We start from the raw sequence: 19,285 nt of genomic DNA, 5'->3' as shown, positions 1-19,285 counted from the left end.
CAGGTCTCCACAGTAACTCTGTGGGCTGGCAGTGAAGCTCAGCGTGAGCTGTGGACAGCCATGTTCAGCCCATCCATAGGGAGGCTGTAACCAGGCACTGGACTACCAAGGGACAGGGTCTGCTGGCTAATTCATGCCTCCCTCTGGCTCAGAGAAAGGATGGAGAACATTGAGCGTAGCACCCCAGAAAGGAGGTGTGGGATGGCACCTCCTCAGCACCCTCCTCCTCCCTGTCTGGGCTCGGGCTCTGGCCCCTCCACGGGGTGTGCGAGAGAAAGACCAAATGCCCGATCCACATTTCACTGCAAAGAGACACGTGGGCAGCGGCTTGAACTCTTCCATTGCATTTATTTCAGCTCTGCGTCAGCCTTTCCTTCATCACCGCTCCGCCATCGTCGCCAGCGCAACAGGAGCGAGGACAGTTATTTCATCCCAGAAAATGACTGAGTCTCACACAAAGCAAGACAGAGAAAATGCACCTGTCCAGAGCAGCCTACCTTGGAGCAGGGTGGCACCCCCTGGTTGGCACTGCCAGTGCTGGACTGGCATCCCGGTGTGGTCAGAGGTGAACCTTGCTGCAAGGGTGTGGGCAACCCAGCACGACTCCCCAGCAATGTGTGCACGGGGGTGGGGGGGGTTACCAATAGCTTTGGGCCAATGTGGGACAGTATTATTCAGTCCCATAAACTTTGAGAACCAAATGGCAGCCTGGATCAGAGCTGGCCATGGCCCCGGTGCCAAACCAAGCCCACCCACGCACTGTCCATCACCGGGTAGGCTCCTGCTCTCTCCCACACGATGGGCGAGCAGGGATCTAGCAAGACACCTTCTCCTGCAGGACAGACGGAAAAAGCCACCTCTAGTTTGTCAGCAGGAACGAAGGTAGAAAAGGCAGAGAGAGACCAGGCGTTCCCGAGCTGAAAACACGCGCTGGAGGGATCCGGCGGCCGGATTTGGAAACTCTTCTCCCCTCTTCTCTTGCTTTGCTGAGAAGCAAAGATCTTGATGGCTCTCCTTCCGGGCAGCTCACGCTCCAGGCACTCAAGGCAGCTGGACATGCTCTGCTCTGCCCTGCCAGGCAGTACGGTCATCTCTCTGCATGTCCACCCCCAAGGACTGCAGGAGATCTCGCCCGTGCCCTCTGCCCCTCCTTCCAGTCGGTCTGACACGATCCTTATGCACGATCGTGCTGCTTGTGCTTTGCCCCTCGCTGGCCTGCTCAGGCCTGTCCGGAGGTAGAAGCCGGCTCCCGTCAGGCCCGCTGCGATTCCTGCGGGCCTGGAGATGCCTCAGGAAGCAGGCAGGAAAATGGCTCAGGCCCCTGGCCTTAAGGGTCCTCAAGGATCAGCCATGCAGCAATGCCTAGGACCCCAGGGTGCAAATGCCCCCAGAGGTTTTATGGCCCCTCCTCTCCTTCGCTAAAGGCCAATTGGTAGAGCAGTCCCCGTGCCGGGGCGGGTGGCAAGGAACTGAACTGCAATGGCAGTGGCTTTGGTTGGGAGCAAACCCGGTGCCCGGCTTTCTGGCCGCTATATGCTAACGCATGGCACATGGAGAGGAAGATACGCGGCACTTGAGCTCTTGTGGGTAGGGGACCGATGGCCCCATTCTCTGGGCAAAGGAGGTCGAGAGAGGCAATGAGATCCCCCGTGGGGCCAGGCTGGCCCAAAACAGCCAGGACAGGAGGATGGCTTTTCATTGCTCATGTTGCATGCTCAAAGGCCTGGGTTATAATTAGAAGACTCCCTGCACCTGCTGACAGAGGGGCAGTTTCATCGCCAAGTCGGTGCCATGGTCTGCCCCTGCCCCCCTCCATGCCCTGCAGCCGGGGGCCTGGCTAATGCAGCAGCAGAGCCATTGGGTCCAACAGACACAGCTTCTGTAGAGACATCCATTTCCCACTGTAGAGGTGTCATCAGTGGGGTGGCCGGGTTGTTCCCCCAAACTGGGACGTGGCCCTCACCCCAGGAACATGGGAAGGGGCTGGGTTTTGGCCGGGCCTCCGAGCAAGAGCCATGGGGGAGCCTTGTTCCCCGCGGCACTTTTGTTGCCAGACGAAGTATAAACCTCTTCCCCTTTATCTGCGTGTTTAGCTTGCAGGAAGTGTACGAGGTAGTGTGAACACAGCTGTGCTCTTGTGCAAGTGAGGGGCAGCAGGGCCAGCCTGGGGACACACCTCTGGGGCCGAGAGCAAAGAAAGCACGGAGGACAAGCTTGCTTCTGAGAACCCGATAGACATATCGCCGGTGACGCAGTCCAGCCCAGCGGGCAGGTGCCGTTCTCCCCGCCCAGGGGCATCTTTAATGCTGCATGGTGGGCTCCCATGCATCTGTACAAGCAGCGTGGGGCGCTGGCTTGGCATATGGGAGCCGCCAGCGTCATGATTGGGGCCCCCACATGCAGAGGCCCTTGTGAATCGGCAGTGCCAAGTTGCATATCTGCAGGATGGAAAAAGACCCCGATCAAAAGAAAGGAAACTGAGTCCGTTCACCAAAGCCACAACACCTCTTACACAGAACTGCCTGGTCCTTGCCTCTCCCGGGCTGAACCTGGTGAGAGCATCATCCATGACACCAACCATTCGCAAGGCACCCTGTTCCCATCCTGTTCCTCTTCTTCTTTTATATGGGTTTCTAATACATGTGAGCAAGGAAGCGACGTGGAGATGAATCCCCTTATCTAGAACGCTTGGTGGCTGCAGGAATGGATGCACTCCGATACACACACGCGCGCACACTCCACATATCAAAACAATGCCACGGTCCAAAACTAAGATGACTTAAAAACCAAGTTAAAAGGCCAGGTCCTCCGTTGGCTTTTATCCTTCATTAAGAGCAAGAAGATTACCTGAAATCATGATTTGTTTTCCATATTCTGCCTGAGTTCACTTTAACATCCCAATCAACAGCTGCATCGGGGAGATCTGCAGGGGAGCTTTAGGCTCTGGAAGGGAAAATTATGGCCTGTTTATTTTTCTTTCTAATTAGGGAATTATTTTAATTTTTTTTTCTTGTCTTTTGGTTTCCAGTTGCGTGAAAGAAAGTTCAAGGAACATTTTGCCCTGACTGCGTCATCGTCTTTGTTCCTCCACGTTCCACCCGCTTTCCCTCCAGATTGTCGAAGCCGAGAGGTTGGCAGCAGAGAAGAATACATCCCTTCTGCTCTGCTTTTGCATATCCCACTACAAACTTCCCATTGCTGGGCTCCGTTTGGAAATCTTTGCCTTTTTCTCTCAGAAACAGGGCTCCCCCCACAACGGCCATTGCCAAGGACAGAGATCTGGCCCGAGACATGGACACTGGCCGGGGAATGCCGATGCAGCATCAAGACGGTTCGGTTAGGGAGTCGAGTTGCACTGGTTCTTTCGGACCAGTGGAAAAAGGCTTCTGAAGGAACCCTCTTCTGAGCTGCTCTTGCACAGATAGTAGAAAAACATGACACAAGGGAACCAACAGACACTTCAGCAGGTCGGGCCCGTTCCACCCAGCAAGGGCCAACGGTGCACCCATGCATGCATGTGCATAGCCAGCTTGCTACGGTTTGGTGACAGGGCCAAAATTAGGGAGGGATGTGGGGGGCAAAGATGCAAAGAAAAAGCCAGGGAGACAGGGACGAAGGCAGGAAGTTCCCTTTGAGCGCTAAGAGCCAGGCGGATGCGTAATCTAATCATGTCACTTAGAGTTGCACCAAAATGAGAAGTGGGAGAAGCAGTCAAAGTTTTCAGTGGCTGGGGAGAAAAAAACCCAGACTGCCTCGGTGGACGTGGGAGAGAGCAGGAGACATGAAACGTTGGCTGCTTTGCTTTTGCTCGAGCGTGTAGAGAAGTGGCTTTAAACATACTGTTCCTTAGGACAGATGTGCGGTGCCCGGGAACCAGGGGGCGGGCAGCAGATGGAGACATCGGCATGGTAAGGATAAAGGTCTTCCGGGAGGTAGGACAGGGGGTTATAGACAGGGGAGATCATCTCCAGAGGCTGCTCTTGGCGTGAGTAACAGCAGGTCAAGCGATCACGCGCATCCGGTACTGCTGAGTGACACTTTCCAAAGGTCTGAAACGGAGAGCAAAAGTCAGTGAGCAAGATCCCGGAGACGAACTGTGCAACACGCACAGCTGCCCAATGCCCCGGGAGGTGCCCTGGAAGGACGGAGAGGTGCAGGAAAAAGCAAAGCACTCTCTTTATTCTTACAACTCTACATTTATTTCACATGACATCTGGGGCCGTTCTGTGACTGAGCAGTTTCCACCTCAGCTTCCCAAAACACCCCTTTACTGTGTGCAAATGTGGACTCAAGACTAGTTCGCCCCCAGTTTTGTAGCAGCTCAATGCAATCCTACTATAAGGAGATAACAGAGGTCCTCAACACTGGGGACAGACAGATCATGCCTCATCTCTCCAGATGTTGGGTTTTAGCTGACCCTTCTGGGCTGGCTGTTGCTTCAGGCACCCTGGATGGGTGCTGAGTCTGGTCCGATCTGACAGTTCATGCGCTCTGTGAAGAGAGTATTTGTATGGCCAGGCTTTGATGGCAGACTGGATTGTTGTCCAGGCACTTACTTTTATGCACCTGAGCAATCCCATTGACGGCTCCCACCCTGGTCACCTGCACTAAGCTAATGCGGTCCCTTATTGAGGCCAGTCTCTAGAGAGCTGAGCTCCTGAGTCTGTGGAGTTTGCTTTGATGTTAGGTCATCTGGAAGGGAAAAACCAATCCATCTTCCCTCCGTAAAATGGAGGGAAAAATAATGCATCATTTCTTTGCCGCCTGGTGCTATCAGATTCAGGGTTTTGTTTTTGGTTTTGTGGGGGTTTTTTTGCAAGCCCCGAATGAAAAGCAAAGCCCTCGAATGCCAAGGTGCTGTGGTGTGGGGTTATTATGCACAGCTGGAACAACGAGTGATAATCAAACAGCATTTGTTTCAGCGTGAAATCACAGAGGTCTTTCCTGCCAAGGCTTATCCAAAACCCAACGGGAAGCTTGACAGCTTTCAGGGCTCACCCATGCCCTTTTGCTCCGGGGAAGGGGGTGTGTGGTGCTTGCAGCTAGCAGAATACAAAGTCCTCTCCCTCCCAAGCCTTGGTGGAAGGGGGCTTTGGCTTTCTTGCCCTGTCTAGTGCTTTGAAGCCCTCTGAGCTGGTCTTAGTGAAGCATCTAGTAGGGACATGAGCCTTATGTCAGGCCTCACTGCCTCACCCATGCATGTTTCCCAGCACCTCTTGCTTCACAAGCTTTTGCCTCCCACGTAAGCGGATGTGACTGGCGTTAAAGCTGCACCTCGCCATTACAGCTGGGCAACACAGATCTTGCTGCTTTCAGCTTCCAGCCATGCACCAGCTCTGTGGATCTGGCTTTTGCTGGGAAGGGAGTTCTTGGCTGACTGGCTGCAAGCCTCTAAAGGGACTTTGTGTGTGGGCTTGGAAGTGTCACGCCCTCTTGCCTTCCCTCTGAAGCACACAAGTGTATTGAGCAAAGCATAACGTGGTCGTGCCTCAACCCAGCCGCACCTCTGTTATTCCAAAACCCGGGTCTCTTCAGTTCAGAAACATTTGGGGCAGGAACCACGTCTTCATCACAGACGTGTTACAAAATCCAGTGCGACAGTGCTGCGATCGAGACCCCTTGGTGATCCCACTGCATAAGAGCGGCAGGGTAAATATTTCTATCTGTATGGGACGGTACAATCCCTCAAGGGTCTGGGGCCCCATTTACCCAGCTTCATTGCTCCCCATTGTAATGGGATAACCAGGGCTTGGGTTGTAATAGAAATTTATCAGCTGGGGGCTGTTCCTTGCGTGACTTGGCTACTACAAAGGCTGCTAGAAACAGAGCCTCCTTCTCAGTGTGCTTTTAAAGCCATCCCAAAATGGATGTACTTATCTGTGCCAGCACACAATGAACCATTCGCGTGCAGGAGAAATCTGGGCTGTGTAATGGGAACAGAAGAGAAGCAGAGAGAGGGAGGAGGAGAAAGGAGACAAATGTGGTCTCCAGCTTTGGCAAGTTGTTTTCAGGGCTTTTCTACATCCTGGTGTGCAGAGGGGTGGAGATCAGGGTGTCAAGACAGCAGCACAGACTTGCCTGCAAAATGCAGCCCTGTGGGTCTGCAAACATCTGGAGCCATGTTGTGTGCTGTCCTCAGCTTGCCTGGAGAGCCAGGAGGAGCTGTAGGTCCGGACAGCCCAAAGGCAACATGTCCACTCTGCAACAGGGGCCTAAAGCCCATTTTGGATGGATCAAAAGAATGTTTTTTTTTTTTCCTTTGAAGCCCTCTCTTACAATCCCTACAGTGCCTCCAGCTGATGCCAGCCTCAGGGAGTCTGTTTCTTGGGAGAAAAAGCCTGAAGGAACAGAACAAGCTGCTCGGAGCCACGTGCCGCCAGGGCCCGGGCCCAGCACAACACTTGGGAAAGTTATGTCAAAAACAAAATGCCACTAATGATTTATTGACAGCTCCGCAAAGAAGAGCTCAGGAGAGAGATGGGTAGCAAGCCAGAGAACCGAGTGTCTTCAGAGCAGCGGTAGGGGGAAAAGGAGAGGCAGGAGGGATCAGCTGTTATAGGGCAGCCTGCCTCCAGGAAATATGGGAGGCGAATTGTGCCAAGCCTTGGGGAAACAGCGTCTGGAGTGGGGCCGCAGGGAGGGCTGCAAGAGTATTGTCTGAGCCACTTAAAGCAGCACTGAAGCGCTTGCTAGCATCCTCCTAGCTGCTACAACCTCATTAAAGTCTGCTGCACAAAGCCCCCTGATCACAGACACATGCCTTATCCCCCCTACATCAGCTGGGGCTGCTGCATAGCTAGTCTAGTGCTTTTTTTCCCCTGGCTGTGTTGGAATAAATATAGACCTGGGAGAAGCCGAAGCTTAAATGTTCGGAGCACGAGAGAGCACTCAGACTCCAGGCTCAGGGTCACGCTGCCATCTGCTAGCACAAAAGCAAAGTCATTTGAGCCAGGGAAAGGGCTGCAGATAGAGGTGCCATCACACAGCTTGCAGGAAGGCATGCACAGGGAACAGCAAGTGTAGCTGGACAAGGACAACACAGAGCGGACCAGCTCAATACACCCACCGCCTGCCCAAATCATGCACGCTCCTTCTCCCTGCCTAAACCCCTGACCCAAGCCCAGCAACCTCCCTAAAAACAACCCCACCATATGGAGAAGCAGCTACTCTCTCTTCCCTCTTTATAGCCAAGCTCATTTTCTTGATCAAGCTCACCTGAAAGCCACTTCCTCCCCTGCCTGGCAGCTGAGCTCATGTATTTGGGAGGCAAACCTTGATAAGGGTTTGGACCTCTGCCCTGAATTAAAAGGGGAAGGGTTTTGTGCATTTTCCTAGAGGTAGTCTACTCAGACTAAGGTGTGTCTGTAGGAAGAGGAGTAGGAAATAGGCAGGTGCATGCAGTCACACATTGCTCTAGTAATATTCATAGGGTATTGTCATTTCTACATCACAGGCAGCAAGGGGCAGAGCCCAGGGCTGTGGGTAAATAGGTATGCTGTAGCTGGCTACACAAAGGGGTCCGTTGCTATGGAGAGGGGTGGTGCAGAGCAAACCTAGCATAGGGCAGGCATCGGCTCTTGGAAATGGTTAAAGCAGGGCAGTGTGAGGAGTTGGGCTAGTGTAGGCCAGGAATAGGAGAAGCCTGGAACAGAGTCAGCCCTGCAGTTAAAAGGACCCGAGGGAGCTAGAGGGAATGTGCCCTGAGATGCTGCTAAGCTGGGGCAGAGAAAAAGGGGGGGAAAGTTAGGCACCCTAGATCATGCTGAGCAACCAACCAGTGCCAGGGCTGCAGGAATTGGTGATTAGCTAGTGTAAGGGCATCACAATGAGGGTGGAGCATGGTCCCTGAGACCTCATGTAGCCTATGAGAACACCTTGAGTTGTCCAGGGAAGCAGATGAAAGCACCTCTCAGCCCAGAAGGGTCTAAGCCCTGAGAAGTGGGCCTGAGTGACCCCAGGGCTGGAAGCAGAGGGCTCCATGCTCCCCTGCTGAAACGCCAAAGGAGCTGTAGGGACTGCAAGTGAGATTCAGCCCTGTGTTGATTTGTGTATCTAAGAGCTGGTGCCCTCGGATGCCCTCCCTGCTCCTGGAGTGACTTTTCCGGAGCTGAGTTTCCCTCTAACCAAGTTTGAAATTAAATTCTAGCTAATGAGCTAATTAAATGGCACTGGCACATCCTTCTTCCCCACTCCTCATGTCTCTCTCCCCTCTGAAGCAGCTCTATATAACACTTCATTATCTATTTCCCCCTCCTAATGTTATTGTAATGCAGAAGATTAAGCAGGTTATCAAAGACCTGTCCACTGCAAACAGCCTTGTGTGTTGTTTGGAAAGGGGGATCTGCCCGATAGCGTTTCAGAGTGCACATTTTCCACCTTGCCCTCTCTCTTCCCACTTCTCCTGCACATTGAAGCTGCTTTTGCACCTGAAAGTGTGCCCTTAAGCACAGTTATGAATGCTGTGAGCTGTACTTCCTTACAACCTGCTAATATCTGATGCATTGACCCTTCTCTGAACACCCCCAGGCTCTGGCTGGGGTGATGGAGAGAAAGCAGTGAAATGCTCTGTCAAGGTCTCGGCATTTCATCTGCTTCATTTACATGACATTCAGAACCAGGAACGATGAAATACCTGGAGATTTGGTTAGGCTGCTCTGTCCCATGGGGTCTTACCCCAAACCCTGTCAGTGAGAGCCATTTAACTATCTCCTGCCATACCCGACTCAGATATTCAGTGCTCTCCAATACCACTGAGTTCACAGAGGAGCCCAATAGTGAGCAGCACTAGTAAGCTATTATCTTCCAGTGGACAAGGCACTGGGAGGAAGACCTAACATATGTGTTTTGCTGGTGTGCTGGCTGCTTCCCCTCTGGAAGGGGACTAGCATACAGGCCCATTACTGCTCCACCTCTTTTGCTACAGTGTGTTGGTGCAATTTGAACCCAGGAACTAGAGCAATGCAGCATCCAACAACGAGAGGCAACTCCAGTCATTGCTAGCAGTAGAGGCTTGTCAGCTAGTGGACTCACTGCAGGGGCCGGTCGACCCCCAGAAGTACCTGATCCTTAGAGGGGGAGGTTTGGGGACCCAGGTCTGGACCGAGGGAAGGGGGATGAGGCTTGGCTTGTCTCGCCTGTGGGGCAAAGGTCCCAAATGAGGAAAACGTCACCTGCTGGATTGCTCCCTGCAGCTGTGCTGCCGGTCGGTCTGCCCTGCTGGGTCTGATAGACCTGCAGTGTCCAAGAAGTGGCGGCACCTTGAGGGTAGCACCCTGGGCTGGGATGCCGTGTACTCCGTGGCTTCTGCTTGTGCCTGGTGCATCTAGATCAGGTGTGTCCACACGCTCCCCACCGCCTGGACACAGCCACGAGAGCCCGGGCCAGCACGGCTCGGAGAGTTGCAGGGACAGGCAGGGAGGGATACAGTCAGACCCGCTGCATGGACCCGAACAGGGCTGAGGGCCACCCGGCTCCAGGGTGCCATTACACCCCGGCTCGGTGACGAGGGCTGTTTGGTGGCCTGCGTCAGCTCAGTGAGGGGGTGGCAGCCCAGTCACTGCAGCCGGCACCCACCAGACCCCCTCGCTCTCCATCTGGGCAGGGAAGCTGAGGCCTGCGTGGACCTCGAATGGGGAGGCCAGACCCCTCTCTGCCCCAGCCAGGGCAGGGTTGGTGCATGGGGGGCTGGCAGAGAGGCTTAGCCTCCAGGACTGATGCTCATCCCTTCCCCCCCAACCAGCCCAGCTAGACACACAAGGGAGAGGAGGAGAAAAACAAAGGCCCCGACTTACTGTCCACTCTGGCTCGTAACGTCTATGAAGACCTTGATCCTCATTCTGGGCACGGGGGCAGGCAAGACACCGCAAGAGAGACAGGTTACCGCACCGCGCCGAGCTGGCCAACCGCAGACGCTCCGGCCCGGGGCTGGCCGTGTTACAGCAGGGTGGCTACAGGGCTCCTTCCAGAGCAGGGAAACCTCGGGGTCCACAGGGCGGGCAGGCTGCCCCAGCCCCCGCTCTCCTGTCCCCGCTGACGTGTGGGCAAGGCACCTGGGCCAGATCCAGGTCTCCCAGCCACGCTGCAAAGCCACGGCCCGCAGGCTGCTGCTCACCCCGCTCCCCTCGCCCCTGCCCCTTCCCAGCCCAGGTCTCTGCACAGACCCCCCATAGCCCTGAGCCTGCAGTGCCGCCCCTCCGCAGTGACCAAGGCTTTGCTGCTGGGATTGACACCCCTGGATGGTCTGACGTCTCCTTGAGACTCCACACCTTAAGCTCCCAGTCCTCTGTCCCCGTCTGCTCCTGGGGGCCGGCATCCTGGGGACCCACGGCCTTCCCGGGGGTCCATTTGAACGGCACTGAGATGCCCACCAGGGTAGAGACACACAGGTAGGATTGCTCCTCTGATGGAGGGGCCCTACGTGGTCAGCTGGGATCCGGCTGCGGGTGCAGCAGCGTGGAGAGTCCTGACCCCTCCCTGCTTGGCTAAGGATGGTGGTGGGGGAGCTCAGACAGGACGGCAGGGGGTGGATTGGCTTCCCGTGCTGGCTCAAGCAGGGGGAACAGCTGTTTTGGGCATGGAGGATGATCCAGGGGAGACCTTACTAGAGGCATGTCTCTTCTGGGCTCAGCACCATCCTTAGGCTGGGATCCCTGCCTCCCATGGAGAGAGCTGCCACAGGGCCTCTGTGCTGGGTCCTGAGGATGGTGGTGGGAATGCATTGGGCATTTCCAGGACCTCAGGTGTCCCTGCCCAGTGACAACCTATGGCTGCAACAAGCTTAACTGGGACTTGTCTGTAGTGGTTTTCAGTGCGGCTCCTCTCCCAGGCCCCTGCTGCTGGCTGCCCATGGCTAGCCCCAGCCCTCTGTCCCTCTTCCCTGCATGTCTCTGCTCCCTGTCCCCTGACCGCCACTCACAAGATTTGCACATCAAAGGGTTATCTGTGCCATACAGAGCCCTGAACTAACCACATGCATCACAGCTCATTGTTGCACGGACCCAATTAGCAAACTTATCAGCAGTTTCCCAGCTCTTCCTATGGCTCCGATCCCCATGCAGCCGAGTGGCTGCGCCCACCCTTGGGTCCGTACCAAACTGCCCGGCGACCTTCCCAGATGAAGGTCCTGGTTCCCTGGACTCGGCCCCTCAAGCTGCTTCCTCCCCCACCCCACCAGGAGCGCCCAGACAAGTCTGGTTGGTCTCCAGCATTTCCTGATGCCTAGAGAGATGGGCCAACACGGGTGGGAATGAAGGAGAGGGGAATGTGGAAGATGCTTGAGTGATGCTATAGGAGCTTCTTCCATTTGATTGGCAGAGGGAAGAACTTCCTATGACATCATAGGAGATTCGACTTAACTATTGCTCCTGAACCGGGCACTAGCTTTTAACCCCCTCTGGCTCCCAGAGCTGCTTTGGATCTAGGGCTCTGGTTGGGACCAGCCTATGGGGAACGGGGCACTCTCCCCAGACAACAGGCCCACGCAGCTGCCTGCTCCCAGTCACCGGAGCCTGGGGGCGAGGGGAGGATACAACACAGACCAGGAGGAAGAAAGTGGTTGACAAACACCAGGGCAGAGAAAGCGGCTCTGAAACCAGTGGACAAAGGGGCAGGGCAGGCGAGGGCTGCAGCATCTCACACGGGTGATTGAGGAGCTGCAGAGACCTGCTATGGGATGGGATAAACACCCACCGCAGAGCGGGGCCAAGGGTTGGTGATAACACTCGCATGCTTGGGGGAGGTCAGCGGGAGGGGTGGAGGTGTCTCCTCCTACAGCAGACAGAGGCGTGTGCATACATGTGCACCCGCACACCCACGTGGTGCCCAGGGCCACGGGGTCCCCTCCCACGGCGGGGCAGCTGTGGGGGGGAAAGAGGGCAGAGAAGGGGCCATTGAGTGCGGACAGCACGCGGCTCTTTCAAACCCCAGCAGAGCCCCGTGCCCTGCCGTGACCCCCCCAGACCCTGTGGCAGGCAGGGGCATCTCACTGGCCAGTGTCCAACCCGCCTAAGCATCCTGCCTTTCACTTCCCACCTCGCACCGTGCTGCCCCTCATCTATACCGCCTCCTGCCTTCAGGGTCCCAGGCCATCATGAGCATGCCTTGGGCGCTGACCCCGTCCCCCCACCTTCCCATTGCTTTCTCACTCCTTCCTCCCTCCACTCCCCCATCCTGCTCTCCTCACCTGCCTTCACTCAGAGCTCTCTCTGCAACCCTAGGGAGTTGGTCCCATGCGGGGGAAGCCCTGGGGAAACTCCCCCGGGTGTCTCTGGGGACACCCGGCCTCCCCTGTCACGCAGCTCAGCACCGTGCCGAGAGGCACCCTGGCCGCAGCCTGCCTGCCCCGCCAGCCAGCCCACCCACCGACAGACGTAACCCCCCAGCTCACCTCTGCGCAGGACCCAAAGCAAAAGCGGGTGCGCCATGCTGCTTGCAAGCTGCGTGCAGGCCACGCCAGGGAGCAGCCGTGGCAGGGAGCATGCAACGCCGGGTGGGGGCAAGAGGGAGCCATCGCACAGGGCAGGGGGAGCGCAGACGTCCCCAGGCGGGCAGGGGGCAGTTGTGTACCTTGAGGCCAGGATCGGAGGGGAAAGGCCTAGAGTGGCATGCGCTAGCGTAAGTGAGGCTGGATAGTTGCATACTCGACTGGGTCTCCGCCAGCACGGATGGAGCTCCGGGGGCTGGGCGACGAGGCCAGAGCGGCCGTGTCCAGCTCCGCATAGTGGACGTCACAGTCCTTGGTGCCGGAGTTCTGGCGGTCGGGCAGCGGCGAGGCGTGGACACACGGGAGGGATGGGGGAGACGAGGGGCCGGAGATGCCGGGGTGCGCGGGGGTCATGCCCAGGGGGTGGGAAGGTGGGGGATGTTAATGGAATGGGGGGGAGTGAATGGGGGAGAAAAGATAAAAAGAAATGGGGGAAGGAACAGTCAGTCAAACAAAACCCCCAAATCCAAGGGAGGATCAAGCAGCATTTTCCCTCCCTTGTTATCCACCCCAGGCATTTAGGGCTCAAATGAGTCTCAGTGGAAACCGCCCCCACCCAGCAACACCCCCCTCCCCAGGGTCTGTTAGGGCTGCATCCCTACACCCCACAATCAGGTCTGAAAACGAACCTCCCTGCATCCCTCCAGGAGCGGAGGGGACCCCGAGGCTTCACTCCAGCCCAGGAGGAGCGGGTGCTGCACCGGGATGGTTCGAGGCCTTGTGCTTCCTCCATGGCAAGGGCCGGCACCGCATCCCTGAGACGCTCGGGGCGGGGGGCACCGCACGCGGTACTCCGAGAGGGAGCCCGCGCCTTACCACGATGAGAGCGAGGTCCTTCCTTCCCCCTACGCTGCCCATGACGCTCTGGGACTTGCTAGACTGCCGACTCTCCGGAGGGAGGACCGCCACTCCGATATGTTTGCCGAGCACCTCGCCCAGCTAATGCTCAGATAATGGATATTGTCTCCGGCAAGTCACTAAGACGAGCTCCAAATTGCTTGGGAGTTTGGAGAAACGAGGGTGTTTCTGCGAACGGGGGCTTTTAAATTCCCTTCAGCTTAAATTTATTTTGCTCCCTCACAAATCTCCCTAACAGCACGAGCAAATCACAGCGTGCCGTGTTTCTCCCTTTGCGGCGAGGTTGACTGTAACCCACGAGCTCTTTTTCCTTCTGTTCCATATTTCCAATCCTGTCTGATTCGAGCTTTGTAAATAATGGTTAATAGATGCCAAAAGCCTCATGCTTTGATGACAGCGTCTTGAAGGGTAGCCTCTCTAGCAGCATTTTCGGAGGGCTCGTATCCAAGAACAGCACGGAGGGAGGGATGCACCCCTCGTCTCTGATAGCTAGCTTCCATCCAAGTAACTCAAAGTAGCTCACCATCATTAATGAATTAAACTTCCTGGGAGACTGCTCAGTTTTACAGACCCCATTTTATGGAAGGGGGAAAGAAAGGCATACAGAGAGATGGAGATTTGTTTGCTGTCACTCAAGAAGTGACAGATCTAGGAACAGGACCGGGGTGTCCTGGCTCCCAGCCCCATGCTCGCTAAGGGAGCATCTTAGCATCCTCATATGGGCTTGGTCTTGGAAGTGGCAAGGACCAGCTGGCTCTTTCAGATGACCTTCTCGCTGCATGCCCCTTTCCTGATCCATCGCCTCACCTGGATCTTATGCAGAAGGCATTTAATTTGGAAATCATCCCCTCTCTTTTCCTGAACTCTTCTCAACCATTTACCAGCTGTGGCAAGGCAATTTTCAGAGCTTTATGGCTCTGCAATGAGCTGTGCTAATGCCTGTAGTCAGAAGGGGGGATTGATTGAGGAACTGCTCTGTCACACTGCACTTGGTGGGGGTTTCCTTTGCCGGTCTATGGGGAGCAGGGCCCCTCCACCCCATGGCATGATTGTGCATGCATGTGCATTGTGGGAGGGGTGTATGGTCTGGGTGCTCTTGCCCTGTGTGCTGAAGTGTATTGTATAGGGCTTGTGCGTGTTTGCACATGTGTGTGCACTGTCACAGCTTACAGAGCTTGTGAAAGTGCCCCAAGCAGGTGAGCATGTAGCTTGTGGGTACAGGGGGCAAACACCATAACTGGCAGAGTCTCTCTCCCCAGTGCAGGTTGGAGGTGTGCGTTGAGCCAAAAGAGTCAAAGATGGCAGGCAGAACCAGGGGGTGCGGGCAGAAGCTGCTAGGTGGAAGGAGGCCACACTGGGTGGTGTGATGAAGGGTTGGGGTTTGATCAGGTTCATCACTCCTTTCCTATATCCTTCCCTGGCAGTGCTCACACTCCTCCATGGGCAGGAGATCAGAGGTGACACGGCACACGTACATGCTACATGGAGGTCCAGGGGAGCCCTGGATGTGCTGGCTCCAGATCTGGGGCAGCAGAGCCCCATCAGCATGGTTGATGGTCTCTGCTGAAACCCAGGCCAGAGCCACCAGGGAGGAGCCCTGCTCTGGCACTGCTGCATCCTGCCTCGGCCCGGGCCAAGACATGCAGGAATGGGAAGATATAAAGTTGACGGCGCTGAGCAGCTTTGGTTTGGAGCTGGGTGATGCTGGCGGCCCACTCAGCAGCCAGACCCCTGCTTCACAGTGTAGATCCAGCTCTGCACTGGGCCACCTCTCCTGCCCTGCAGAGAGGCAGACCAAGCCATGGGGTGCCCATGCCCACCTTGCCCCTGCCCAGCCCAGACAAGACCCTGGGAAGGGCTGTGCCGCAGCAGTTGGGAAGCTACCAGTCTCTGCCAGCCCCTGGCTCGCTCCTGCACACTGCTGCTTTTTAGGAGCAGAAATTTATTACAAAATCAATACCGGGGCTTGTATACAAGTCCTAATGTTGGCGCCAGCCAGTATGCTGCATAAATCACTGGCTCCAGCACCCCAGTAACTGCCCTGCAAGTTGGCAGGCGTTGCCTCACTGTCCGAGCCACGAAGCCTTCCCCTGTCCCACCCATCACACCTCTGCTGCTATGCTTATTCCCCCCCGTCCACCCCTCACTAGCACACATTACACACGTACACACGCACACAATTCTGTTCCCACACTGTTCCCACTGGCTCCACCGACTGTTGGGGAAGCTGGGAGAAGGACCCCATGTTGGGGCTGTAGCCCAGAGCTGGGGCAGCCCCAGGCACCATGGCTTGGGAATAACCCCTATGCAATGTGGGCTGAATTGAGGGGGTGCTGTCAAGGGCCAAATGCCAAACACTCCGAGAAGAGAGGAGGCCCCCAGGTCCTGAGCCAGGAGTGGAGCCTGTGCAGCTCCAAGCACAAGGAGGGTGATGGCTTGCCTGGGAGGCACAGCTCCTCCTGCCCAGAGAGGGGGTCTGGGAAATAAGATGAGGTGCTAGAGATCCCCGGTAGCTGTGGGTGAGGCCAGGTTGCTCTCCTCCACCTTCATCCCCTCTCTGCCAGTCGCTCTCCTGCCCTCTCTCTCCTCTGCCGGTACCTCTCTCTTGCCTGGCCCCCTCACTAATCACTTCTGAGCTCGTCCTGGCTCTCTGAAATTGCCTTCCCCAGCAGAGGCTTTAATGCACAAATTGTGTTAACCCCAAAAGACGAGACCACGTACAACTGAGTTACAGCATTGGAAGCCCTTTCCTACCCCCCAGATGTCAAGCCTCTCTCCCCTGCAATGCCTTCCCCGCTGCCCTCCGGCAGACAGAGCGCCAGCACCACATGTCTGCGGTGCCCTCCTCCCCAAAGGAAGCCCGGGCTAGCAGCAAGTCTATGCTTGAGCAAGCAGCTGCTTTGAGTGCTTCTCTGTGCCCCGCTCAGCCCACCCACCTCTGCCTACCCCGGGTGGAGGTGCTGGCAGCGCGGCTGCAGGAGCCTGGCAGACCTGGTCACAGCTTGGTTAAGGGAAGTGTCTGCAAGGCTGGTTGTGGGATGGGCAGGAGGCCACCTTGGCGGATCCCTAGGCGAGATGGGAAAGCCAGAGCCAGCTCCTTCCTGAAGCGCAGCATGACGCATGCCCGTCCCTTCCATGATAACACGGCCAGCCGGTGTTATCTGTGCGCCCCAGAGCCCTTGGCAGAGCCGGCACGGCTGGCACTGCCTGGCAGGGAACTCCCCCTGACATTCACCCGCTCAACAGCCCGGCTGCCCGACATACAGCAGTGAGCCCCAGGGACGTGGGGCGGAAAGCAGGCGCTGGAGGCTGGGACCACACCCAGGGCTGATGGGCAAGGCTGGCTGGAGGACTTCCCCTTGGGACTGCAGAGTCTCGGGGAGGAGGGTTATGCTCCATGGCTGCACTGGCCGGGGCTGGGGTCTGCATAGGCTTGGAGGAGCAGGAAGAACAGGGCATGAGACCAGCCTGGCAGAGCAGGGCAGGAGGATGCAGGAGGGAGCCAGGCTGCTCACGTCCTGGCCAGCCTGAGACCCTGGAGGAGGGATGCACCAGACCAGGCTGAGAAGCCCTGACCAGGAGGGACAGGGCAGCCCAAAGCTCAGACCCAGGATGCTGGGGATGCCTCCGGGGAGCATCCCAGCCCTGAAGCCCCTGCCCACGTGCCTCCGCCCTGCAGCGACTGCTTCGAGGGCGGCTGTGAGGGCATCCGAAGAGCCTCTTTGCTGGGACCTCTAACAAAGGACCAACAGGAACCGCAGCCTTGAATACGCGCCTGCTCCGAGCAGGTCAGAGAGCCCCAAACTCGGTTCCTATGGTTACCACACGGCCACCGGTTGAGCCTAGCCTCACATCGCTAACTCCGCTGCTGACGGCTTTTTTAATTAGCCACCCTCTCGCTATTTACCCCAAGTGAGCCAGCTCCTTGCTGGAAACCTGCTCTTGTGGAGCGTGGCTTGGCCCTGGTACCCACGCCCCCGATCAGAGGGCACGGGAAACCAGTCAGACGCCCCCGGGACGGGCTCTTCAGAGCCACGCACTGCCCTCAACATTTGTCTTCCAGCCCCAAGTGCATCCTATGACTAGAGGGCACCACGGAAATGCTGCTGCCTCTGGGGTGGAACAGTGCCCAGGGCCATGGATGCCAGGGCCCAACTTTCCAGGGGTGAACAAGCCCCTGTGGCTCCCCGGTGCCGGGCAGCACAGCCGGGCGGCCGACTCTCTCTGAAGGGCAGGGATGAGCAAGCACAATTGGGCTTGGAGCCTGAGGGACCACGCGTGCAGCAGGGCTGGTGCACTGCCCTCCGCTACCCGCCGTGCAGGAAGACAGCCGTGGCCTCACAACGAGCTGGCAGGGCCCGTGCACCTGACCCCTGCCTTGGGCCTTGAAAACAGCCTTCCTGCTGCTGCTGCTGAACTCCCTCCCTGTCTCCTCGACCCCTAATCTCCATCTTTCCATTTCAAGCTGAACAAATCTGCACCCAACACGGGCTTTAGGGAGCCGTCTGCGATTCCCAGCCAGACGCCGGTGCCCTTGGCCTGGCACAGAACCAAGTTACAAAGCTGGGAACGCGCCGCTCCAGCTAAGTCATGTCACGTCAGCCTCCTCCACCTCCAACGCAGGAACCGTCGCTGACAGCACAGGCCCAGCGAGTGGGACTGGCCTGTGAGACCCTCCATCCACCACCTCCTCCCTGCGCCTTAGCCCACCCAGAGATGCAATCCCTCCTCTGGCGTGGATGAAATCCCGGGGAGATGGGCACCCCCAGAACCTGACAACACAGGGCAGAGTGTCCCCAAGGGACATGCGCAAGGATGGGCACCGTGATCAGCTTTGGGATAGGATCCATTGTACCCTTGCTCTGGGCTGGGGTGTGGGGCAAGCAGTTTAGCTTCTTCCAGGCCCAATTTGGTCTTAGTTTGCATCCTCACTGGGTGTTGTATCTTGGAGGGGAGCCAGAGAGTCCTATGTTACCACGAGCCACCAATCTGGGGTGAAACCTAGTTGGAAAGTGTCAGGCAGAGTCCTCCACAGTACGCTGGAGACAGCCAGGACCAAGTGATCATGATGCCACATTCCCTGTGGCTCAGGTCAGGGGACTCGAGGCCCTGGGGCAGTGGGGGAGACGGTTGCTGGTGGATGGATGGAGGGAGCAGGAGCTAATCCCTTGTAATGTATCGGTCCAGATCCTGTGCAGGGGCCTTGGGGTGGGGGTCGGGGGGCAGTGCCAGGCCCCTGGCCCTCCTTACCAGCCTGTCGGTGTAGGGGGAGGGCTCGGTGGTGGCCAGGTCATAGTACAGTGTCTGCAGCGGGAGCTTCTGGATCTCCTCCTCGTGCTTCATGTTGTCGAGATGCACGACCTGGGCAGAGCGGATGGGGATGGGGTTACGGGGGCAGCTGCGACCTCACCCCTGCCACCAGGCTGGGAGCAACCCCTGCCCCATGGATGCCATGGTGAGACCCAGATTCCCCCGTGGCTGTGAGCCAAGTCCAGGCTGCCTCTGGACCCAGAGCTCTTGACTGCAGACAGACAGGAAAGCACTGGGCCACTGGCCACTGTCCCCTAGCTCACACCCCAGGCTGAGGCTTGCCAGGGCCAGACGTGGTGTCTTCAGAGGCCTGGCACTGGGGTGGGGGCAGGTACCTGGATGTCTTCTGCTGTCAGGTGGGTTTTCATCTCCAGCTTCCTCTTTGGCGGAGGGATGGGCTTGTGAGAGGGGGGCAGGTCAGTTCTGCAGGAAGAGAAACAGGCACTGGTTAGACCAGGGAGGCAGGGCCCTGCCACGCTCCCCCCAGTGTGACTCATGCCCTGTGCTCGGCTGCGCCACGCCAGGCCACGCAGGTGCCCGAGTCCATGCCCAGACACCCCTGGGCTCCAGCAGGTGCAGAGACAGGGATGCCCTCTCCTCTCTGCAGGCCAGCCTGCCCCTGGAAAGCCACAATCC

At 57.1% G+C, this 19,285-nt stretch overlaps 1 protein-coding gene across 2 annotated transcripts in view; it reads right to left on the bottom strand.

The window, feature by feature from the left end:
• Positions 1–341: 341 nt before the first annotated feature.
• NECTIN1 (nectin cell adhesion molecule 1) overlaps positions 342–19,285 on the bottom strand; it is a 95,915-nt gene continuing 76,971 nt past the window's right edge. The window contains exons 7-10 of one of the 2 annotated variants that reach the window (XM_090026718.1): positions 18,985–19,072; positions 18,590–18,700; positions 12,639–12,748; positions 3,860–4,049 (exon numbers count right to left, since the gene is read on the bottom strand). In XM_090026718.1, coding sequence (XP_089882844.1) covers positions 4,001–4,049; positions 12,639–12,748; positions 18,590–18,700; positions 18,985–19,072 — 358 coding nt within the window. In that variant the 3' untranslated portion in view covers positions 3,860–4,000. Of the gene's footprint in view, positions 4,050–12,638; positions 12,749–18,589; positions 18,701–18,984; positions 19,073–19,285 lie in introns of both variants that reach the window. The other variant, XM_090026715.1, reaches the window with a different exon arrangement.

The sequence above is a fragment of the Crocodylus siamensis genome, chromosome 14 (genome assembly GCF_052110815.1).
Source record: "Crocodylus siamensis isolate JL-2025a chromosome 14, ASM5211081v1, whole genome shotgun sequence".
NCBI lineage: Eukaryota > Metazoa > Chordata > Crocodylia > Crocodylidae > Crocodylus > Crocodylus siamensis.
This window is presented reverse-complemented; position numbering and strand designations above follow the sequence as displayed.